Source organism: Bombina bombina, chromosome 3 (assembly GCF_027579735.1).
Source record: "Bombina bombina isolate aBomBom1 chromosome 3, aBomBom1.pri, whole genome shotgun sequence".
NCBI lineage: Eukaryota > Metazoa > Chordata > Amphibia > Anura > Bombinatoridae > Bombina > Bombina bombina.
The window spans coordinates 800,085,729-800,109,018 of record NC_069501.1 but is presented as its reverse complement, the minus strand read 5'-3'; the positions used below and the strand labels follow the sequence as shown (position 1 = coordinate 800,109,018).

The 23,290-nt window shown below is 36.8% G+C and overlaps 1 protein-coding gene across 1 annotated transcript in view; it reads right to left on the bottom strand.

Moving 5' to 3' along the window:
• GABRA5 (gamma-aminobutyric acid type A receptor subunit alpha5) overlaps positions 1-23,290 on the bottom strand; it is a 459,391-nt gene that overhangs the window by 127,560 nt on the left and 308,541 nt on the right. Inside the window, exon 7 of the mRNA XM_053705461.1 lies at positions 5,184-5,336. Coding sequence (XP_053561436.1) covers positions 5,184-5,336 — 153 coding nt within the window. The remainder of the gene's footprint in view (positions 1-5,183; positions 5,337-23,290) is intronic.

The following is a 23,290-nucleotide window of genomic DNA, read 5'->3' as shown; positions in this document are numbered from 1 at the left end:
AAGGAAAGTGTTATAAACTTACAGCCCAAATTATACTAGGCAGTGATCTGGATGCTTATATTATTATATGGCCTTAGTTTATTCCCTTATTTCAAGGTGGGACCTATAGGATCTGTTTGGTCTAGGGTGCAAAGTAGGAAAAAGGTGAAAAAGGTATTAAAACTAACATGTAAATGTAATCTTTACATCAGGTAGGTAAATTTTTAAGGTATAATGCTAGAGTTTGTCAAAGTCTACAGAATATAACTGCTAATCAGCAGGTTGCTGTGACTATGGATCATTGACTGATGTTGTACTTATATAGAACAACGTGTTGCCTGCTATTCTAAAAGTAGCTCCATGGTAGAATACAATATAGGCATGCAACATTTGGGTCCCTTAGAGGCTTAAAGTGTTTGGGCTGTCAAAATTGGATAAAGCTTAGGGATGTCATGTGTTTAAAAACTATGAAAATAATATGTTGTGGGTATATAGAGACTATCGTATAGGCTAGAAAGTGAAGAGCATTAATCGTGCAGACAAAAATAGATTGGATGTAAACTGGTACCTGAACCAGTATGAACAATAATTTATACAATAACAATTAAACATGCAGCTATGAAGTAAATACTATATGACTAAGGTGTTATATGCTTGGGAGATAACACTTAGTTAGCCCATAATGTCAGAAGAGATCATGCCTATAGAGGGGACTCTTTATTTGGAGCATGAGTTATGCAGGTAGATCAGGATTAAAAGTACTAAGTATGGGCAACTATTTGTTAAGTTCTGAATTTATGAAAGAGTGCAATTTCCTATTCTTCAGACTGTCAGGTCATCATCCAGGACTCTCAAATTTCATGATGTGCATATAAAGCATTCCGACATCCCAAGGTAGCCCACAGTCCAAATCCTCTGTCATTGTAAGTTTATCGGAATTGGGCGTGTTAAACATAAAACAAGATGTAAATGAGAGCCCATTATAAACTGCTGACAGTAACTACACTTGAACTACTCATGAAGTGTCACTGGGCTATGACTTCCCCCGGATGTCAATGTGCTGTAGAACAAGTTCCGTAGTTAACCGATCCCGGCTCTGCTAGTGCACCTGTAGTAGAATTCTGCAGGTAATCTGATCCCGAATCCCTTGTGTGGGGGAAGCAACGGTGTAGAGAATGTTACTGTGGCTGGAAGTTCTGAGCCCTGGACACCGATGAGCAGTAAAAACTTCTCCACAGGGACAGTGCACGCATCCTGCATAAAGTGTACTGCAGAAGCTAGTGTGGTCTGTGTCCCCCCTCCAAGACTGTACATACCGTGGAGATCAGGTCCTCATCACACATTATCTCACAGATTTCCGCGGCCTCATGGCTCAAAGGATAAGATAGCCTGTGATCCAACTTCGCACTCCACATTTCAGTAGATGTGACGCGTAGTTGCTGCTGTGATCTCAGTGCCATGCTGTGCTCTGTACAAACTGTAGCTAGGCCTGTTGCTAAGTCCTGTGTAGGGGTTCCTTCTGCGGGGCAGCTGACCGCGGACCTTAGAGTGAGAAGAAGATCTGCATGTTGCCAGTCGAGCTGAGAGCTAAGCTCATCCAGGATGTAAGCCAGGTCTATCATTCCTGAGGCCGGTGTTGCAGCAGAGAGATCAAGGATGTATACTGTCACCCTAGGTAAGGCAAATGGCGGCACCTGCTATCCATTATCAGCCGGAGAGGGATAATAAACTCCTCACACCAGGTGCCATAAAGGAGAAGGGGCTGCAAAGTAGTTCATAATTCAGGATCAGCCCAATAGACAGGACAGGACACCAGCATTTAGGAGCTGGCGGACTAAATAATTAAGATGGCTCCCATGTTTGTGTAGTTGACGACTGCATGGTCTTCATGCTATGCTTAAATCAGCCTTGACATCTGAATCCCAGTTCTTGGAGTCTAGCAAGATGTAGCAGGTTTGATAGTTTGCCACAGGATAAAATATGTCCATATAGAGGTAAATGAACCTAGAAGGTAGACAAAAATTCTATGCTGGGTTCAGGAGCTCGGCTAAGATGCGTCCTGCCATTGCGATAGTTGGCTCCGCCCCGAGGTTTCATTTTTGATTGTCCAATTTTGTTACTGGCAGTTCAATCATATATTGTAATTTAAGATGCATCACATTAAACAGTCAGTTTGTAAGTAAATACTCTCCTATTCTTATCTCCAACATTAGTATCTACTTTTTATCAATTTATAGGGAGTTTTTGAACCTGAATACTGCATATATGCAACTATGACTTTGCTTATTATCACTTTTTGTTATTAAGTCTTATAACTTGAACTTTAATACTCTAACTAGAAAATGATTTGCATGTTTATTGTTATGGTGATTGGACATATATTGTACAATGTCATTTGTAAAAACCTCAATAAAAAAGTTAATTTAAAAAAGGGCCTTTTGTAGGGCATTGCCCTTATGATAATTCAGCTCTTTTATACAAATAAATTAGTTACAAAACTCGCCATTCAAAATAACAAAAATCTACCTAAAAATGTCTCCTAGAAAATAAAAGTAAAAAAGTCTATTGTTAAAAATAAAAATAAAATCTTCTTTTCTTTGGCTTTCTTTTTGTAACTTAGGAGGTTTATTTTAGAGGGGGGTTAGGTGTTAGGTAGAGTAGGTTAGGTTAGTTTGCGTTTGGGATCTGTGGCGGTATAGGGGTTAATAGGATAGGTACTTGCAGTGGGTATTTGGTGGTATTGGGGCTAATAGAATAGTACTTGTGGTGGGTATTAGGCGGTATTGGGGTTAATAGATAGTACTTGTGATAAGTATGAGGCATTGTAGGGGTTAATAGGATATGTAATTGTGATGGGTATGAGGTGGTATAGGGGTTAATAGGATAGCACTTGTGGTAGGTATGAGGCATTGTAGGGGTTAATAGGATATGTACTTGTGGTGGGTATGAGGCAGTATAGGGGTTAAAAGGCTAGGTAATTGCAGCAGGAATGTCACTGTTTAGATATTTATTAGTGTAGTGGTCGGTTTAAGGGTATTATGATTAGCGGTTAGGCACGGCAGTTTTATAGCAAAGGATACTTTTACTATTCATCGTCAATATTGCCAGCGATGCTGGGTGTTATCTATAACCAGCATTTGTGACCAATGGCATGTATAGTGAACGCCTCCTTTGGAATATTTTGCCACTTCATAGCACTTTCGATTAACGGGGCCACAGTATTTAACTTGTAAAAAGGTAAAAGACCTCTCAAGAGCTGACATGCATTGCCAATCAGGGCAGCTACTGAGGGGTGTATTAAACCCTTTGTGTGGGTAAACACAGTTACAAATAATAAGCCTAAAAATTGCATGTTTTAATGTATTATAATACTAATAGGCTTGTATGTCTATTTACATTAATTTATGATATTTAATTTTTTTCCTCCGCCCTGGTAATATTACTGCTGGAACCCATACCCATGGGATGCCATGTTCTGTTACTGAAAAGAAAAGGTACTTACAATAATGGCTTTCTTAACATGCCTCTATTAAGCACAATTCTTTTTTTTTTCTTCACACTTTTTAATAAGTGCCAAATTCCTTTAGTAATGGGAATAAAACTCTGTGCTCATAATTATAAATTTTTAAACTTTAAACTACATTATTGAAAAAAGATAATGTGTGATGTTCTTGCTTGAACAATTTAAAACAAAAAAACAATCACACATCTTTGAATTATAAAAAGTCTTTTGGCCCTTTCATGATTGTTTGTCTTGTGAGTATAGAAACAGTCACAAATATGCTGCAAAGTTAAAAAAGAAAAAAAAAAATACCGGTATGTATTTTTTGTAAAGGTGACATTTTCTTTTCTGTGCTTATAACAATTAACTGTTTTAAGCTGCTATTTTCTTTCACAATCAGTCTTTATTCCTCTGTCATTGTCAATAGAAGAACACAGGGGGTTTGTGTCACTGGTATAATACTATTCCCTCTAAGTTGCTGTAAAAGAAATTCAAAAGACTGGTGATTATCAAACAAAGATCCAAGATTAAAGAGGGTTCCTATAATGTTTGAAGTGGTGATTGCTTTCAGTCTAATTGCTTGCAAGATGTAGGAAAACTCTACAGTATTTGCTTTTACATCCCATTTAGCATATTCAAAAATATATTTTTTTCATCAGTTAAGTCACAGGTATGATTTTCTTCTCAGTGTGTTTGAATTGCATATGCATGAAGTGAACCTATTACCCTAGCAATCAGAATTCTGGCCTCAAATATAAGTAGGCATCAGTTTAGCATGGGTTCTAATCTGCAAACAGCGGAGTTATAAATAAACTCAAGTACATCAATTATCATTGTGGTCTATATCCAAACAACGGATTCAGCGCTTAACTATATCACAACATTTAGCCTTCAGAAATTAATTATGATACAAAAATTACTTTTTTTTTTAGATTGACAGTTTCTACTGTGAGTTGCAAAACCATTTGTCTGTTATCTTCCAATTTACATAAAAGTGCCAAAAGAAAAATAATATATAGAAATTAAATTAAATACATCACAGTACTTGATAAGAAACAATATACAATATGTAATGAAATGTAGAGAAATCTTAATAAGTAGTTATCAGTATTTTATTTGTTGCAAACTAAACTGCAATTTTATTTTTATATGTTTATATATATATATATATATATATATATATATATATATATATATATATATCCTAAGAGCTGATTAAGGGGTGTAAACCTCGAAACGTCACTGAATAAACCTTAGCTGTGCTTAAAACCAGAGAGTGCGATTTTTTGGATAAATATTTGATTACTTCTGCACCCTGATTCCTGCTGATGAGAGTGTGCTTATAGTATTTATATAAATATATATTTATTTAAATAAATAAATATATATATATATATATATATATATATATATATATATATATATATATATGAAATTCAGAAAAAAGGGCTTGCTCAAAATCCACAATTTTAATGGTAAGTGACAGCGTGAAAACAGAAAGGCACAATGCACAAAAAATGATGAAGACTGCAGGCGGGTTATCAGTCTTACGCGTTTAATCTTTCGCCCAGCCTTAATCTTAGACAATATATATATATACAATTTTTTAATAACTATAATTTTTATTACAAATCTCATAAACACAGACTTTGAAAATATTATTTTTTAAACTATAGTTTAAAATCCCCCCGTAGATACTTACCAAAAACTGTACGTGCAGGGACTGATTCTCTGTTTAACCAAAATGATACTTGAGATAAGATGACAGTCATTATACATGGAAGGTATGTTTGGATAACAAAGTATCCAATTTTTCTTTTTAAATGAAAGTGTGCTGTCATCACAGTATATTCACCTATAGAAAAAAGTAAATTCAATTAGGAGAAATTAAAAAAAACACATATAATTATTTTCATAAAAGACAACTATATATTATATATATATATATATATATAATTTTTTTTTTTTTCTTCATAAACAAACATGTGTACAGTAAATATAATTTCAGGAAAGCAAATGATCTTATAGAGTACTGGGCATTTGCAAGAAGTAATTGAGACTCCTGAATGTATAAAAGTGATTACTGGCCGGCTGTGAGCATGATTAGGTTCAGAAAATCCATTGATGACTGATGCTTTCCCTGTGTAAAATCGGATTTTTGTATTTTACTAATCCCTGGTTACAATCTGTGTCCTGCGCTTTGTGATCCATCCTGCAATCAGAATCCTTCCTACCCAGATGTATATGGGCCTGAAGTTGAAAATCCCTCAGTGTTAAAAAAAAAAAAAGAAAGAAAAACTGAAAATACATTTACTATTGGAATTGTGTGAAGCACATTCAGTGAGGAAGAGCACAGTTTACTGTGGAGTCTGCATTTGTATTTTCATCTTCAGTCAGCACTGCATAAATCCAAACCCGGAAGTTTTGAGAAGATGTCAGAATATGTTTTTTGCATGTTTTCTTTGTTTGTGTTAAAAGCAAGATGTGAATTGCCGTTTATTGCTGAGAACAATGCAGCAATGCTTGTGAACTGGTAAGCTGACCTGTTTTATTTATAAATCTATTACTTGTTTTATAACTGAAAGTAATTCAATGCATGTTATTGTGTTCACTGTAAAGTGGGACAATGTTAAAGGGCTATAGTTTTTATGACCCTATGATTTGATTTTGTTCTCTGCAAGAATGTAATTAATATTTGTATTGAATTAGATGGTATATGTTGGTATAAATAATATACTATGATTCAATATCCCCATCAGCTGTCACATCATCTGCTAAACTCCACCCATGCCACCCACAGTCATTCTTAAGGTGGAATTGCTCAGTTCCTGTTCAGCCTATTACTGATCTGATGTAAATCAAAATATTTTTGAGGGAAAGCAAACTAGATATCAAGCTACAAACCTTCTATACTGCATAGCTAAATTAGAAAATGTTGTTCAGTGATTAGCAGAAGATTTACATTGAAAGAGTATACAAATATCAAAATGAAAATTATGTATTAAGGGAAATCAAATTTAAAAGCCCTGACGCTCCCTGCTAGTTGATGCAATTCATACACAAACAAAAAACAAACATTAAACCCAAACAACTTTAATAAACACACAGTACACAAAAGACTAGATGGTCACAACTTATTTGTAACATAATGAAAAGTACCAAACAACTGGTGTTTGACCTGCCCCACCTTCTGAAATAATTATTTCAGGCTGGTATTGCACCCAACAAAACTCTAACCACCAGTATTTATAGCCTTATTAATATAAGTCAAAGATGTCAATATGACCAAATGCCCTGGTCCACCACTGATAAAATACATTTCAGAATAACGTATTCTAACTAAATGGAAAGGAAGAGCTTATTTCCTGATACGTTAGAGTAAACTAAACCTGCTTTTTGGCCAACTGCCAAAACTAATTAACCACTTTCTCCAAAATGGCAGCTCCCTATTTACAGGTTATACAACCTTTACGGCTATATATATATATATATATATATATATATATATATATATATATATACTGTATATATTGTGTATATATATATATATATATATATATATATATATACAGTATATATATATATATATATATATATATATATATATATATATATATATATATAAATGAGTCCACTCTCACTTCATAATAGTTGCAACAACCAGGGTTCGGTACATCCAAGGGTTAATGTAACAAAAAATTTCCTCACTCTATGGATTTCAAAGTAAAAACACAATTTAATATGTGAAGTTTTGTGGGCTTGCTTCCCTTCCTCAGACTGTATGTGTATATATATATATATATATATATATATATATATATATATATATATATATATATATGTGTGTGTGTATATGTGTATTTTATTTATAAATGTGTCTTGAGACCACACAACTTTGAAATATATGTTTTAAAATGAACTGATATGAAATGCAAATGAAAGAGCTAGAATACTGTCACATAAATAAATATTTTTAACACCAAAATCATAAACTATGCACACACACATATATAAATAATATTCATTTCTATATTGTGAGCATGCTTATCTGTAATGTGATTTCAAAAAGAAAGTACAAATAATGTGTCACATTAATCTATGATGTTAATTTAATTTATACATTTAATGCTAAATACATTTAAAATCTTATATTTTGTTATTTTATGAACAATGTAAAAAGTAACAAAAGTTTTTATGTTTTTATGATTAAAATGTGAAAATATGAGCCACACTTAGATGTGCGATAATTAATTATTGTTTTATGTGAAATGTATTGCTGGCAAGATCCTTTTTTAATTAAGTAAAAGTTAATAAATATTGCATAAATGCAAACAAAAACTCTAATTAAATGAAGTGTAGTGTCACATTTTCTATATATATTTTTTAAAATATGAAATTTATTTGAAAATTACTTTTATTTACTTTAGCTTATGTAATCAACTGCCTAAATCCACCTTAAAAGGGAGAAAAGCGTATAAAGCGTTTGGAGTCTAAAGCTGTTTTGTGAATGAGAGACAGACACAGTATCTAATTGAGCTGTTATCCCAAAGATAGGCACACACTGACAATCTGTTTTGCGCTTTTAAAAGGTGTTATGGAATTAGTAAGCAAAGCCTCAGAGGTCATCAGGGGTTTTCTTGTGGGCAATGGAGGTTACAGGTCTGCGTTTTACCTATATATAACTACTGATCTCTTGGTTCATGTCTGCAAGACTTCTGTCTCTAGCTTTGCAGCCATTTGCCTGAAGATCAGATTCTTGGCATACCACGTACAGAGACAGTGCTTGTTGATCTCATGTGCATTAATACACTATGGCAGGGTTTAACTGCCATGTGATGCCTGCACCCCTCTTCCCCACCCTACAGGCTGTCCCTGCACAATCAGATCAGCCTAGAGAAGCACAAGGATACTAGACCAGCAAGCTTTTAAGAGGCGATCAGCACGTGTCTTGCATGGATTAAACCTTTCTTTCCATCTAATGCTTACACATCTGGCAGCTGTGCCTCTATACACAGAGGTAATGGGAGTCACTATACCTTCTCCTTAGACACATATTCATAAGTAGAAGCTGAAAGTAAACCCACTTTATTTAATGGATTCAACTTAAACGTTTATAGAAGTTGTTTTGGAGTTAAATGGTGCAATCAATAGTTAAAATAGAAATGTCTAACCTTTTCTCACAAGGACCATTTTTGATTTGAGGGCTGGAGGGCAGCTATTAGAAATATTATAAATAAAAAAGGATGCCATTCATCTATGGATAATGCTTTAGCTTGATAAATACCATTGTTTAGATGTATAAAAGTGCAGATATATAACAGCAAACAATGCAAAATGATGTTACTGTGTTTTTGCACAGATGCAGAAAGACATACAAGATAGACCTGAAATGTCTGTCTTTTACGTATCCTTCAATATCTATATGCTTCTAGTGGAAAAATATTGTTTTTATAATATAACATTAATGAAAAATGCTGTAAATCCTGTGGGTGCTTTCCTTGGATTACTATATTGATACAGCTAGCACCCGGATGGATGACTATTTGAGGGCAGTCCTACTATCAAGCTTTGTTTGTTTTATATATATATATAAATATATATATATATATATATATATATATATACACATGTGCTTAGTCTCCCAAACACAATCCAGAAATAATCACCTTACACCCAGTTTGTCAATTCAGATGTCACCACTTTATTGTAAATAAAGTGGTGACATCTGAATTGATGAACCGGGTGATTATTTCTGGATTATATATCCAGTATCTATCTATATATCTATCTATATATATCTATATATATATATATATACATATATATATATATATATATATATATATATATACAGTATGTATGTGTGTCTATATTTGTATGTGTGTATGTATAAAAGTATATCTGCTCCAGTCTTGCAAGAAATTCACAGACCTGCATATTAAGCTGTCCCACAGATCTGCAAACAGCTTGATTTTAAAGTATATCTGCCTAGTCTTGCAAGAAATTCACAGACCTGCATATTCAGCTCTCCAACTGATCTGCAAACAGCCTGATTTTAAAGTATATCTGCCCCAGTCTTGCAAGAAATTCACAGACCTGCATATTCAGCTGTCCCACTGATCTGCAAACAGGTAGCCTCTGGAAGATAGAAATCGCATTATATTCTTCCTACCCTGTTATTTCTAAAGTGTGTGTTGTAATATGTATTGGCTATTATTTTTTTTATTTTAAATGCATATTTTATCAGCATTATGTCTGTCCATTATGTTAAAAGTTAGTTTAACCAGTTTAGGAGGACCTACATGATTTTATTCCCCATCCTGGATACCCTTGTCTTATCTCTGTAATTGTGAGCTATCCCTGTGTTTTTTGCCTGAACGACCCTTAGCTCAAATGTCCATACATACCCCCGCCCCATTCCTTAACTTTTCCCATTCACCATATGGCCAATCAAAAACTATGTCCAAATTCCTATTCCTTATGTTACTTGCCCTTGCAAATGATGTAGAGTCTAACCCTGTCCCCCCACCAAATTCCATTCCTAGCCTTCCAGCTAAAAAAAGCCTCTCCTTTTTGTACTGTAATATTCGCAGCTTACTACCAAAAATTGATGCACTGCAAGCTTGGTGTTTACAATACAAGCCCAAAATTATTGTGATCTCTGAGATTGTGGCTAACCGCAAAAACACCTGACTCTGCTATTGCAATACATGGGTATTCATGCCATAGAAATGACAGAGCAAAGAGAGGAGACGGCATTGTAATTTATGTTGACAATTCAACAAAGTACACCCCCTTAGAAATATCCAGCTCTCCTGCCACCTTTGATTTATTTTCTGGCACAACTGAGATCCCGTGCAGTAAATCAATCATTTTTGCAGGAATCTACTGCACACCTAGCTCCCCTGTGCATTCCATTTCGGACATAGCACATCTCCTTAGTGAAACCATAGCTCAAAACCCAAAAAGTGAAATTTTGTTTTTTGGAGATTTTAATATTGATTGGCTGAATCCTAAAAATAATAGTTGTTGCTCACTGTTTAAGACTTTGCAGCTAACACAATTAATCTCCTCCCCAACTCGCATAAACATCATAAGCCATAATCACACCCTGCTTGATTGGATTATCTCCACTTCTCCTGACTGAATCTAGGAGGCAGGTGTTCTCCCTAACAATTTCAGTGACCACTGCTTAGTGTACTGCGTGCGCAAAAAAAGGCAACTAATTCCTCTCCCAAGGTTAAAATCACCAGGTCCTTTAAAAATGTAATCTTCAATCATTTCTAAATGACATCAAGAACCTCCCCTGGCACAGATTAAACCTTATCCCAGATTTAGACTCTGCAGTTGAATTCTTTCAGTCCGAACTCCTACAAGTTTGGAATTTACATGCCCTGCTGTGTAAGGTGAGAGTAAAAGGAGCACATTTGAATTGGATCACAGCTGACCTCATTCAAATGTACCAATTTCTGGATTCATTGTGGTCAAAGTTCAAGCATACTGGCTCTATGAACTATCACTGTGTTTATAGACAATGACGAAATATATGCACTAAACAAACAAAATTGGCCAAGGCCCAATATTTCTGTGAAAATCTGAACAATAACATATCAAACCCTAGAAAGTCATAAATAACTTACAAACTCCACCAATCTATTCCCAACCCTCCACTGTCAATGTGGAAAACCAAACCCTGAAGCGCCCCTTAGAAGTAGCAAATGCCTTTAATAATTATTTTGTCAGATGCTCCACCACCCTGATTGACAAACTAATAAATGACACGCATCCAGAAACTACAAATGTGGATCAGGCCCCACTAAATCAGCAAAGACCCAATATAGAGAAATTCAATTTTAGACCTGTACCCATCAATGTCATTAAGATTGCTAAACCTGTCACAACCCTAATTAATGAATCCTTGGTGTCTGGATAAAAACCCAAACTTTGGAAGACTGCAAGAGTCGTGCCTATCCACAAAAGTGGGGAGATAACCTTGGTTTCTAACTAACACCCAATATCATTGCTCCCAGTATTGTCAACAATCTTAGAAAAATGAGTCCATACGCAATTATGTGAGTATTACCAACAATCTATCTATCTGACCCCTGATCAATCAGGTTTTCGCCCGAATCACTCCACTACAACTGCCCTCCTAAAAGTTTGCAACGACCTCCAAACTGGCATGGAACAAGGAGACCTAACTGGAGCTATTTTCCTTGATTTTGCAAATGCCTTTGACATAGTAGACCATGACATACTACTGCTCAAACTAAAAAACTCAATATAAAATAATATAGCAGCACCACCAATTACTATTAAAAATTTCACTTTATTGTGCCAACTAAAACAGACAACGTTAATCATGATTAAGGACACTAGTTCCAAAACGTTATCTGCTTTAGTTGGCACAATAAAGTAAAAACTTTAATACTAATTGGTGGTGCTGCTATATTATTTTATATTTGATTTTTTTTCAGACCGTGGTGCAGGTCTGTTAGCTTGCACACCTGCAAACAATTTTTTGCAACCCCAGAAGTGGGAATTACCTTGGTGCTTTTGCATATTGGACTAGACTAAAAAACTCAGGTATTGCTGATCGTCCGCTAACCTGGTTCGATCATTTGTATCGGATCGATCACAATATGTCTCCATTTCTGACAGCGACTTCCTCCCTCTCCCAGTCACGTGTGGTGTTCCCCAAGGTTCCATTCTCGGCCCCCTACTATTCACATTATTTATAAATGATCTGCCTAATGTCTGCAAATCCTCAACTGTACACATGCACGCAGATGACAAGGTAATCTATGCAAACAATTATGATCTGCCGCAGCTTGAAGCAGTGCTCCAAGACCAGTTCACAGAGGTAGAAAAGTGGATCTCCAAAAACAAACTCTTCCTAAACACTGACAAAACTGTCACAATGATCTTTGGAACGGGACCTAAATTACACAAACTACAAAATTTCCATCTATGCATCAAAACAAAATCAAATGTCACACTGACCACAGTCCACTCTTGTTAGACCCCTATCTATCTTTTGGCCTCCACATAGAAAAACTTGCATCTAAACTTTATCCAAAACTAGGTGCCCTGTACAGAAACAAATCCTGCCTCAGCCCTAAAGTAAAGGAAAAGATTGTACAGCAAATGCTGATGCCAATCATGGATTATGGGGATGTAGTATACGCACCTGCACCACAAACTCACCTTGATAAACTCAATACATTGTATAACTCGTTCTGCCGCTTTGTGCTACCATGTAACTACAGGACCCACCATTGTGACATGCTAAAAGAATTAAACTGGCTGTAATTGGAATCCAGTGCACCCTCCATCTTTCCTGCCTTGTGTTTAAGAGCTTTTCTGGGAAGCTCCCATCCTACCTGAGCAGAATGCTCTCCCGGCTATTCCCACCTCCTATAACCTCCGATCCAGTACCAGCACATTATTTAGCTTGCCTCATACAAAAGGAAAGCAGCTCAATCCTCCTTTTCCTATAGAGCACCACAATTATGTAACGACCTCCCGCACACTTTCAAACCTTCCCCAAGCCTAATATCATTTAAGAGATCCCTCTCTACATATCTCAAAACAGAATGCACCTGTCATGGTTGATTACATATTTTCTACCTGTTCTATGTTAAATGTTTGCATATATTGTATATTATTATTGTTTTTGTATTTTATTGTACCCTATGGCCTCTAGTTATCAACGTGTCTACTTACCTGCCTTCGCCGGCCCCAATACGCCTGCCTAAGCTCGCCTACCATCGCCGCCATGGACCTGAATATGCGCACCAAGTACGGGGCGATGAGCAGTGGACTGTGAAAGTTATCACTCATCTGATCTTGCTGCTCTTCGGCTTTTCTACAGCTTTATCGACAAGCTGTCACTAATCACCCACACTAACTACACTGTTCTACCCCCTATACCAGCGCCCCCGGAGCCCCCCGCAACTAAATACATTTATTAACCCCTAAACCGCCGCTCCCGGACACCGCCGCAACTATAATAAATGTATTAACTCCTAAACCGCCGCTCCCAGAGCCCACCGCCACCTACATAATACCTAGTAACCCCTATACTGCCCCCCTATACCACCGCCACCTATAATAAATTTATTAACCCCTATCCTGCCCCCCCTTTACCGCAACCTATAATACATTTATTAACCCCTATCCTGCCCACCCTACACCGCCGCCACTATAATAAACACCCCCTAACTTAAATATTAATTAAATACATCTAAATAAATTTAACTCTTATTAAATTAATTATTCCTATTTAAAACTAAATACTTACCTTTAAAATAAACCCTAATATAGCTACAATATAAATAATAATTATATAGTAGCTATCTTAGGATTTATTTTTATTTTACAGGCAAATTTCAATTTATTTTAACTAGGTACAATAGCTATAAAATAGTTATTAACTATTTAATAGCTACCTAGTTAAAATAAAGAGAAATTAACCTGTAAAATAAAAACTAACCTAAGTTACAATTACACCTAACACTACACTATACTTAAATTATTTCTATTTAAAACTAAATACTTACCTGTAAAATAAACCCTAAGATAGCTTAATAATTACATTGTAGCTATTTTAGGATTTATATTTATTTTACAGGTAACTTTGTATTTATTTTAGCTAGTTAGAATAGTTATTAAATAGTTATTAACTATTTAATAACTACCTAGCTAAAATAAATACAAAATATACAAAATTACCTGTAAAATAAATCCTAACCTAAGTTACAATTAAACCTAACACTACACTATCATTAAATTAATTAAATGAATTACCTACAAATAACTACAATTAAATACAATTAAATAAACTAAAGTACAAAAAATAAAAAAGCTAAGTTACAAAAAAAAAAAAAAAAAAGTTACAAATATTTCAAAAATATTACAACAATTTTAAGCTACTTACACCTAATCTAAGCCCCCTAATAAAATAACAAATCCCCCAAATAAAAAAAATGCCCTACCCTATTCTACATTAAAAAGTTAACAGCTCAATTACCTTACCAGCCCTTAAAAGGGCCTTTTGTGGGGCATGCCCCAAAGAAAACAGCTCTTTTGCCTGTAAAATAAAAATACAACCCCCCAACATTAAAACCCACCACCCACACACCCCTACGCTAACCCAAACCCCCCTTAAATAAACCTAACACTACCCCCCTGAAGATCATCCTACCTTTAGCTGTCTTCAGCCAGCCGACCACCGATAGAACCGAAGAGGAGATCCGAAACGGCAGAAGTCATCATCCAAGGGGCGCTGAAGAAGTCTTCCATCCGATTGAAGTCATCATCCAGGCGGCGTCTTCAATCTTCATCCATCCGGAGAGGAGCGGAGCCATCTTCAGACGAGCCTAAGTGGAGCCATCTTCTTCCACCGACGACTGAACGACGAATGACGGTTCCTTTAAGTGACGTCATCCAAGATGGCGTCCCTCGAATTCCGATTGGCTGATAGGATCCAATCAGCCAATCATATTGAAGTTCAATCCGTTTGTGTCATGAACTCCTCAGTTCCACCTTAACTTATGTTACTACATCTCACATACCACCTTAAGAATCATTTATCTGGCTCTCTTTTCCTTTAAAAGCTTTCCATTTCCCATACACCTTTGCTGTTTTATTGAAGGTTGATACCCACTCACTCTCCAGCCTTTCTTGTTACTTGTCTAAAACAGAGTATCACTTGTTCTGTGATTAGCTCTGTCTCCTTCAACTGAAGCTACTTCTCATCTAAAGCAGAAGTCACCTGTTGCAACTGCAGCACGCACGCCGCTCTAACAACTTCCAGCTTAACAGACGCAGGCCGCAATCTGCAGAGAGGATCAGAGAAGCTGCACGCACACAGCTGCTAGAGCCAGGTTCCGTATACAAGTGTTAGCATTGCCGTTAAGACTGTGAACTTATCTTTACCGTATGGTGTAATGTTTAACAGCGCAGCAAGCTGATACAGTATTCTTAACACTGTTTACAAATCTTTACTGCAAGGTGTATTATTTAAAGGCCCAGCAAGCTGAAACAGTAAACTTAACACTGTGAACTTATCTTTACCACAAGGTGTATTATTTAAAGGGCCAGCAAGCTGAAACATTATACTCCACACTGTGAACTTATCTTTACCGCAAGGTGTATTATTTAAAGGCACAGTATTACCTTAAAGGGGACCTCCCTTATCTGTCACAAACCTATATAAACTGCTACTTATTATCTAAAAGTTTACATAGTACAAACTTATCTCTGGACCCAGATATAATTAACCTGATCTTACTACTTATAATTTTGAGGTGAATATTCCGGGCTACATTAATCCAGGTGATTAAGACTCTGTCTCCTCACTAGCAGACAGACTTAATCACATGATACATACAAACTATTTACCAGAGAATACTCATAATCAGACTAAAGAAACAGCAATCGAATTGCTGATCATTACAGTTTGGCTGATCCAATCAGCCAATCAGATTGAGCTTGCATTCTATTAGCTGTCCCGATCAGCCAATAGAATGCGAGCTCAATCTGATTGGCTGATTGGATCAGCCAATTAGATTTTTCCTACCTTAATTCCGATTGGCTGATAGAATCCTATCAGCCAATCGGAATTCGAGGGACGCCATCTTGAATGATGTCACTTAAAGGAACAGTCATTCATCGTTCAGTCGTCGGTGGAAGAAGATGGCTCCGTGTAGGCTCGTCTGAAGATGGCTCCGCTCCGCTCCGGATAGATGAAGATTGAAGACGCCGCCTGGATGATGACTTCAATCGGATGGAAGACTTCTTCAGCGCCCCTTGGATGATGACTTCTGCCGCTCCGGATCTCCTCTTCGGTTCTATCGGTGGTCGGCTGGCTGAAGACGGCTAAAGGTAAGATGATCTTCAGGGGGGTAGTGTTAGGTTTATTTAAGGGGGGTTTGGGTTAGTGTAGGGGTATGTGGGTGGTGGGTTTTAATGTTGGGGGGGTTGTATTTTTATTTTACAGGCAAAAGGGCTGTTTTCTTTGGGGCATGCCCCGCAAAAGGCCCTTTTAAGGGCTGGTAAGGTAATAGAGCTGTTAACCTTTTTAATGTAGAATAGGGTTGGACATTTTTTTTATTTTGGGGGGATTTGTTATTTTATTAGGGGGCTTAGATTAGGTGTAAGTATCTTAAAATTGTTGTAATATTTTTGAAATGTTTGTAACTTTTTTATTTTTTGTAACATAGTTTTTTTATTTTTTGTAACTTAGTTTTTTTTATTTTTTGTAACTTAGTTTTTTTTATTTTTGTACTTTAGTTAGTTTATTTAATTGTATTTAATTGTAGTTATTTGTAGCTAATTTATTTAATTAATTTAATGATAGTGTAGTGTTAGGTTTAATTGTAACTTAGGTTAGGATTTATTTTACAGGTAATTTTGTATTTCTTTTAGCTAGGTAGTTATTAAATAGTTAATAACTATTTAATAACTATTCTATCTAGCTAAAATAAATATAAAGTTACCTGTAAAATAAAAATAAATCCTAAGATAGCTACAATATAATTATTATTTATATTGTAGCTATCTTAGGGTTTATTTTAAAGGTAAGTATTTAGTTTTAAATATGATTAATTTAGTTAATAAGAGTTATAATATTTAGATTTATTTAATTAATATTTAAGTTAGGGGAGTGTTAGGTTTAGGGGTTAATAATTTTATTATAGTTGTGGCGGAGCAGGGGGGGCAGGATACGGGTTAATAAATTTATTATAGGTTGCGGCGGTGTAGGGGGGGCAGGATAGGGGTTAATACATTTATTATAGGTTGCGGCGGTGTAGGGGGGGCAGGATAGGGGTTAATGAATGTATAATAGGTGGCGACGGTGTAGGGGGGGCAGATTAGGGGTTAATATGTTTAATATAGGTGGCGGCGGGGTCCGGGAGCGGCGGTTTAGGGGGTAATACATTTATTATAGTTGCGGCGGTGTCCGGGAGCGGCGGTTTAGTGGTTAATAACTTTATTTAGTTGCGGCAGTGTAGGGGGGGACAGATTAGGGGTTAATATGTATAATGTAGCTTGCGGTGGGATCCGGGAGAGGCAGTTTAGGGGGTAATAAATTTATTTAGTTGCGGCGGTGTAGGAGGAGCAGATTAGGGGTGTTTAGACTCGGGGTACATGTTAGGGTGTTAGGTGTAGACAGCTCCCATAGGAATCAATGGGATGTTGGGCAGCAGCGAACATGATCTTTTTCTATGGTCAGACTCCCATTGATTCCTATGGGATCCGCCACCTCCAGGGCGGATCCCATAGGTGAGTACACCCCTCACATTTTTGTAAATATTTTATTATATTTTTTTATGTGACAACACTGAAGAAATGACACTTTGCTACAATGTAAAGTAGTGAGTGTACATCCGGTATAACAGTGTAAATTTGCTGTCCCCTCAAAATAACTCAACATACAGCCACTAATGTCTAAACCATTGGAAACAAAAGTGAATACACCCCTAAGTGGAAATGTCCAAATTGGGCCCAATTAGCCATTTTCCCTCCCCGGTGTCATGTGACTCGTTGCAAGGTCTCAGGTGTGAATGGGGAGCAGGTGTGTTAAATGTGGTGTTATTGCTCTCACACTCTCTCATACTGGTCACTGGAAGTTCAACATGGCACCTCATGGTAAAGAACTCTCTGAGGATCTGAAAAAAAGAATTGTTGCTCTACATAAAGATGGCCTAAGCTATACGAAGATTGCCAAGACCCTAAAACTGAGCTGCAGCACGGTGGGCAAGACCATACAGCAGTTTCACAGGACAGGTTCCATTCAGAACAGGCCTCGCAATGGTTGACCTAAAGAAGTTGAGTGCACATGCTCAGCATCATATCCAGAGGTTGTCTTTGGGAAATATACGTATGAGCGCTGCCAGCATTGCTGCAGACGTTAAAGGGGTGGGGGTGTCAGCCTATCAGTGCTCAGACAATATGCCGCACACTACATCAAATTGGTCTGCATGGCTGTCGTCCCAGAAGGAAGCCTCTTCTAAAGATGATGCACAAAAAAGCCTGCAAACAGTATGCTGAAGACAAGCAGACTAAGGACATAGATTACTGAAACCATGTCCTGTGGTCCGATGAGACCAAGATAAACTTATTTTGTTCAGATGGTGTCAAGCGTGTGTGGTGGCAACCAGGTGAGGAGTACAAAGACAAGTGTGTCTTGCCTACAGTCAAGCATGGTGGTGGGAGTGCCATGGTCTAGGTCTGCTGGCAATGGGGAGCTACAGTTCATTGAGGGACCATGAATGTCAACATGTACTGTGACATACTGAAGCAGAGCATGATCCCCTCCCTTCAGAGACTGGGCAGCAGATCAGTATTCTAACATGATAACGAACCCAAACACACCTCCAAGACGACCATTGCCTTGCTTAAGAAGCTGAGGGTAAATGTGATGGACTGGCCATTCATGTCTCCAGACCTAAACCCTATTGAGCATCTATGGAACATCCTCAAATGGAAGGTGAGGAAGCTCAAGGTCTCAAACATCCACCAGTTTGGTGATGTCGTCATGGAGGAGTAGAAGAAGACTCCAGTGGCAACCTGTTAAGCTCTGGTGAACTCCATGTCCAAGAGGGTTAAGGCAGTGCTGGAAAATTATGGTGGCCACACAAAATATTGACACTGTAGGCCCAATTTGGACATTTCCACTTAGGGGTGTACTCACTTTTGTTGCCAACGGTTTAGACATTAATGGCTGTGTGTTTAGTTATTTTGATGGGACAGCACATTTACACTGTCATACAGGCTGTACACTCACTACTTTACATTGTAGCAAAGTATTGTTTCTTCAGTGTTGTCACATGAAAAGATGTAATAAAATATTTACAAAAATGTGAGGGGGGTACTCACTTTTGTAAGATACTGTATATACATACAAATATATACTCACATTATATATATATAAATTTATATATATATATATATATATATATATATATATATATATATATATATATATATACATGTATATATATACACCTTTAAGTCTTTCCCATTCAATAACTTGTCCTATACCATATCCTTTTCAAACACTTTTGTGTTTAAAAAGAAAGATAATCCCTTTATTTACCATTCCCCAGTTTTCCATAACCAACACTGTTATAGAAATATACTGTTTACCTCTGTTATTACCTTGTATCTAAGCCTTTGCTGACGGCCTTATCGCAGACCTTTTGAAAGACTTGCATTTCAGGCAATTAGTGCTGACTCTTAAATAACTTCACATGCCTGAGCACAGTGTTATCTATATGAAACACATGAACTAACGCCCTCTAGCTGTGAAAAACTGTCAAATGCATTCAGATGAGAGGCAGCCTTCAAAGGCTTAGAAATTAGCATATGAGTCTACGTAGGTTTAGCTTTCAACGAAGAATAACAAGAGAACAAAGCAAATTTGATGAATAAAGTAAATTAGAAAGTTGTTTAAATTGCATGCGCTATCTGAATCATGAAAGTTTAATTTTGACTTTACTATCCCTTTAACCTTATGGGGAACTTCTGTTTTCTTCAGAATAATTAAAAACTTACTTATGACATTAAATTAGTATCACCTTTTTTACACATAAAAGTCATACACCTATCAGGTGTTTCCTATTTAGACAACAGCATAGATGCCAAGTTTAGAACAAGTGCCATTCAGGGACCTTTAATTATGGATCTTTGTCAAAATGATTGTTTGACCTATTATATATCGGAGGCTTACTTATACAATCAAGAGTTGAGTTATTCATTGAAACATGTTTTGTTTATATTGCAAATATTTTTACGGTGGCTTGGCACAATAGTTATTAGTTTTTTAGATACAAAACTAGGTATGTCGCCATCAAACCTATGAAATTGAGATGTTACAATATTAGGAGCATTCTGGGGCTATTGTCATATTTGGTAAGAACTGAGTTCCTAAAGCCATAAAGTCTCTGAGCGACTGTTATGGCTTTTGCAGTATGTGTAGGGTTTAGAACATTTACTGGAAAAAATATGACCATGCTCATTAGCAAAATTTGCATAAATAATTATACAGAATAAATAAGGAACTAAAGATGCTAGGATTGATTTTAAATACTTAATGGTTTACTAGATTATCCTTCATATATCTCTGGTTTATGATAACATCTAGAGAGCGGAAATTGAGATTTAACTGAACTAAAAAGCTGCTGATCTAGAATCACCAAGTTTGCCATACGTATGATTCCTATGAACTGAGTAAGACCACTAAAACTGTTAGCAGAGGCCTTCTCTTTACAGATCCTGCCGCCCCCCCTAACTGGGGTTAATAGTTACAATCTATTAATTTGCTAATACTAGTTATACACTTTATTTTGCAAACCCCTAGAGGTTTTAAGGGAAGCCCTCCAAGGGGAGAAAAAAGTGTAAACACAAGACGATTGAGGAAAGTACATCATATTGGGGCAAAATGGAGGCGCAACTGAAAGCGGCAATCATTGCCCTGGAGGCTTCCATGGATAGCCACTATACCGACTTGTGCCTCCAAATATCCCATTTGCGAGGTGGGGAGCCTACTACAGGCAGCTAGGGTGACTCTCCTTCTGCAGATTAACCTATACCAATCTTAGATAATGAAGACGATGAGGACCCACGACTTGGTCCTGCGGAGGGGGAGGATGTCAGAGCACTTACAAGACACAATCTGCTACAAAAACTGTATACACCTGTAACTCACAGTACTTTTCACTCCACAGCTTTTGAAAGACACTCAGCCAGCTGTTCAGATATAGCTGAGATGGTCCCGGTCCCTTCCGCAAGGTGAAGCCGGAGATTAAAACAGCAATGTATGGTGCCACAGCCTCTCTCCCTCTACATAGGTTACATGCTGTGCGCGATTTGACAACTAGGCTTAACCTATAGTCAGAGACTGTGAGTTCTGTACTCACCACGTATCAAGGGACCCTCTCTCCAGATAGACACTCACTGCTGCTTCATGATTTCCCCAATGTTTGTAGCTACAGCTCTCTACTAACAGACCTGAATACCACAACTGGAGTAGAAGACGCCCTGAGACATTTGCTTCTGTTCTCCCCTAGATTACCAGCTGTTGGAGTGGGCTAAAAATCTAAACCCATCGATATAGGTTACCTCCTTCCCTTTGCTTTTGAAGTCATCCCCTCCTTTTTACTGCCCTATTTTGTTTGTATTTTTATGTTATCACATAAGGCAATTCATGATGTTCATAGTAGAGATACTTGTTGTTCTGCCATATGCCAAGCATGCTTCCATTTTATTTGATATAAACAGCTCAGTACGGGTAATTATTTTCTGATTTTACTCTATATATTTGTCAAGGGAGATTTGTAAACACCTAATAGATAAGCTTAGTATACATTTGTCATTATTGTTATATTTTCACGTTTGGGCTTCAACACTGACCCTACCTACAAATGTCCAGCAACCAACCTCCCTAAAAAGACATTTTCTCTCACATGCTGCCAACAAATTATGTGTAGTTGGCAGGCAATAGCTTTATGTGTAATTAACATTTATTTGTTTATTATCATCAATTGGTTGTTAACCTCAGTTCAAACACAACAGATAAATACTGATTTATAAGAGCTTTACATGGAGTGAACTGGTCTTAGCAGCATTAGAAGCTCCATATCAGCAGGTACTCAGCTTCTCACTGAAGTGTACCATCTAAATATTCCGACTAGTCTTAATCTAAAGATTTATGACTCTTGAATTGCATTGTACTTATAGTCAGAACTTGTTTTTATTCCCCTCATTTACAAATAAAGCCTCTTCTTCAATCCTCACAAATTCTAATTAGATAACATCCTATAAGGCGAAATACTTCAATAGGGAGTCAAAAAATTAGATATCACTTATTTTTATGCATATTAAGATCTTTTTTGATATTCTTGATTGACTGGTTTATAATAACTTCCAGGAATACTATCAGCTAGATTACGAGTTTTGATCGCTATAGGGAAATTAACGACCACCACAAAAGTGGCGGTATTTAACCTGCCTATAGCGCTGCTATTACAGGTTTTGCAAAACCCGGCTTGTGCGGGCGATATGGTAGCGTTGAGCTCCATACCTCACCCAAATACAATCAGTGTTTTGACGTGCTCCCCGAAGTGTACCATCTAAATCCATAACTAAGCATGACTCTCCCAAACCTTGACACCTGTTTATAAAGTGTTGTTGGGCTCCTACGTATTTACCATTGTGAATATATATCATTCTATACCCTAGCTCCATATTCAAAATGTATATTATCATTTTGCTATACCTGCCATATTTTTGTTTGATTTAACTTTCATTGTGGGAATATGTCATGAAGTGGTACATATGCTAGATCTTTCCTTGTTTATTTTTTTACATATCTATTTAATATCAGTTGCTATAACATATAAATAGTTTACATTCACCCAATCTGGTGAATTCTTTAGCGGAACAAATCCGCTGCTTTGTATTCACTTATACAAGTTGTCATAATATAAATACTTCAAATAGAGTCAACTAAACTATTTTGACAAAGGATATATAGATTATATATAGGGAAATTAACGACCGACACAAAAGCGGTGGTATTTAACCTCCCTATAGCGCTGCTATTACAGGTTTTGCAAAACCCGGCTTGTGCGGGCGATATGGTGGCGTTGAGCTCCATACCTCACCCAAATACAATCAGTGTTTTGACGTGCTCATGCACGATTTCCCAATGAACATCAATGGGGAGAGTCGGCTAAAAAAAAGCCTAACACCTGCGATTGCGGAAACGAAAGCTCCGTAACACAGCCCCATTGATGTCTA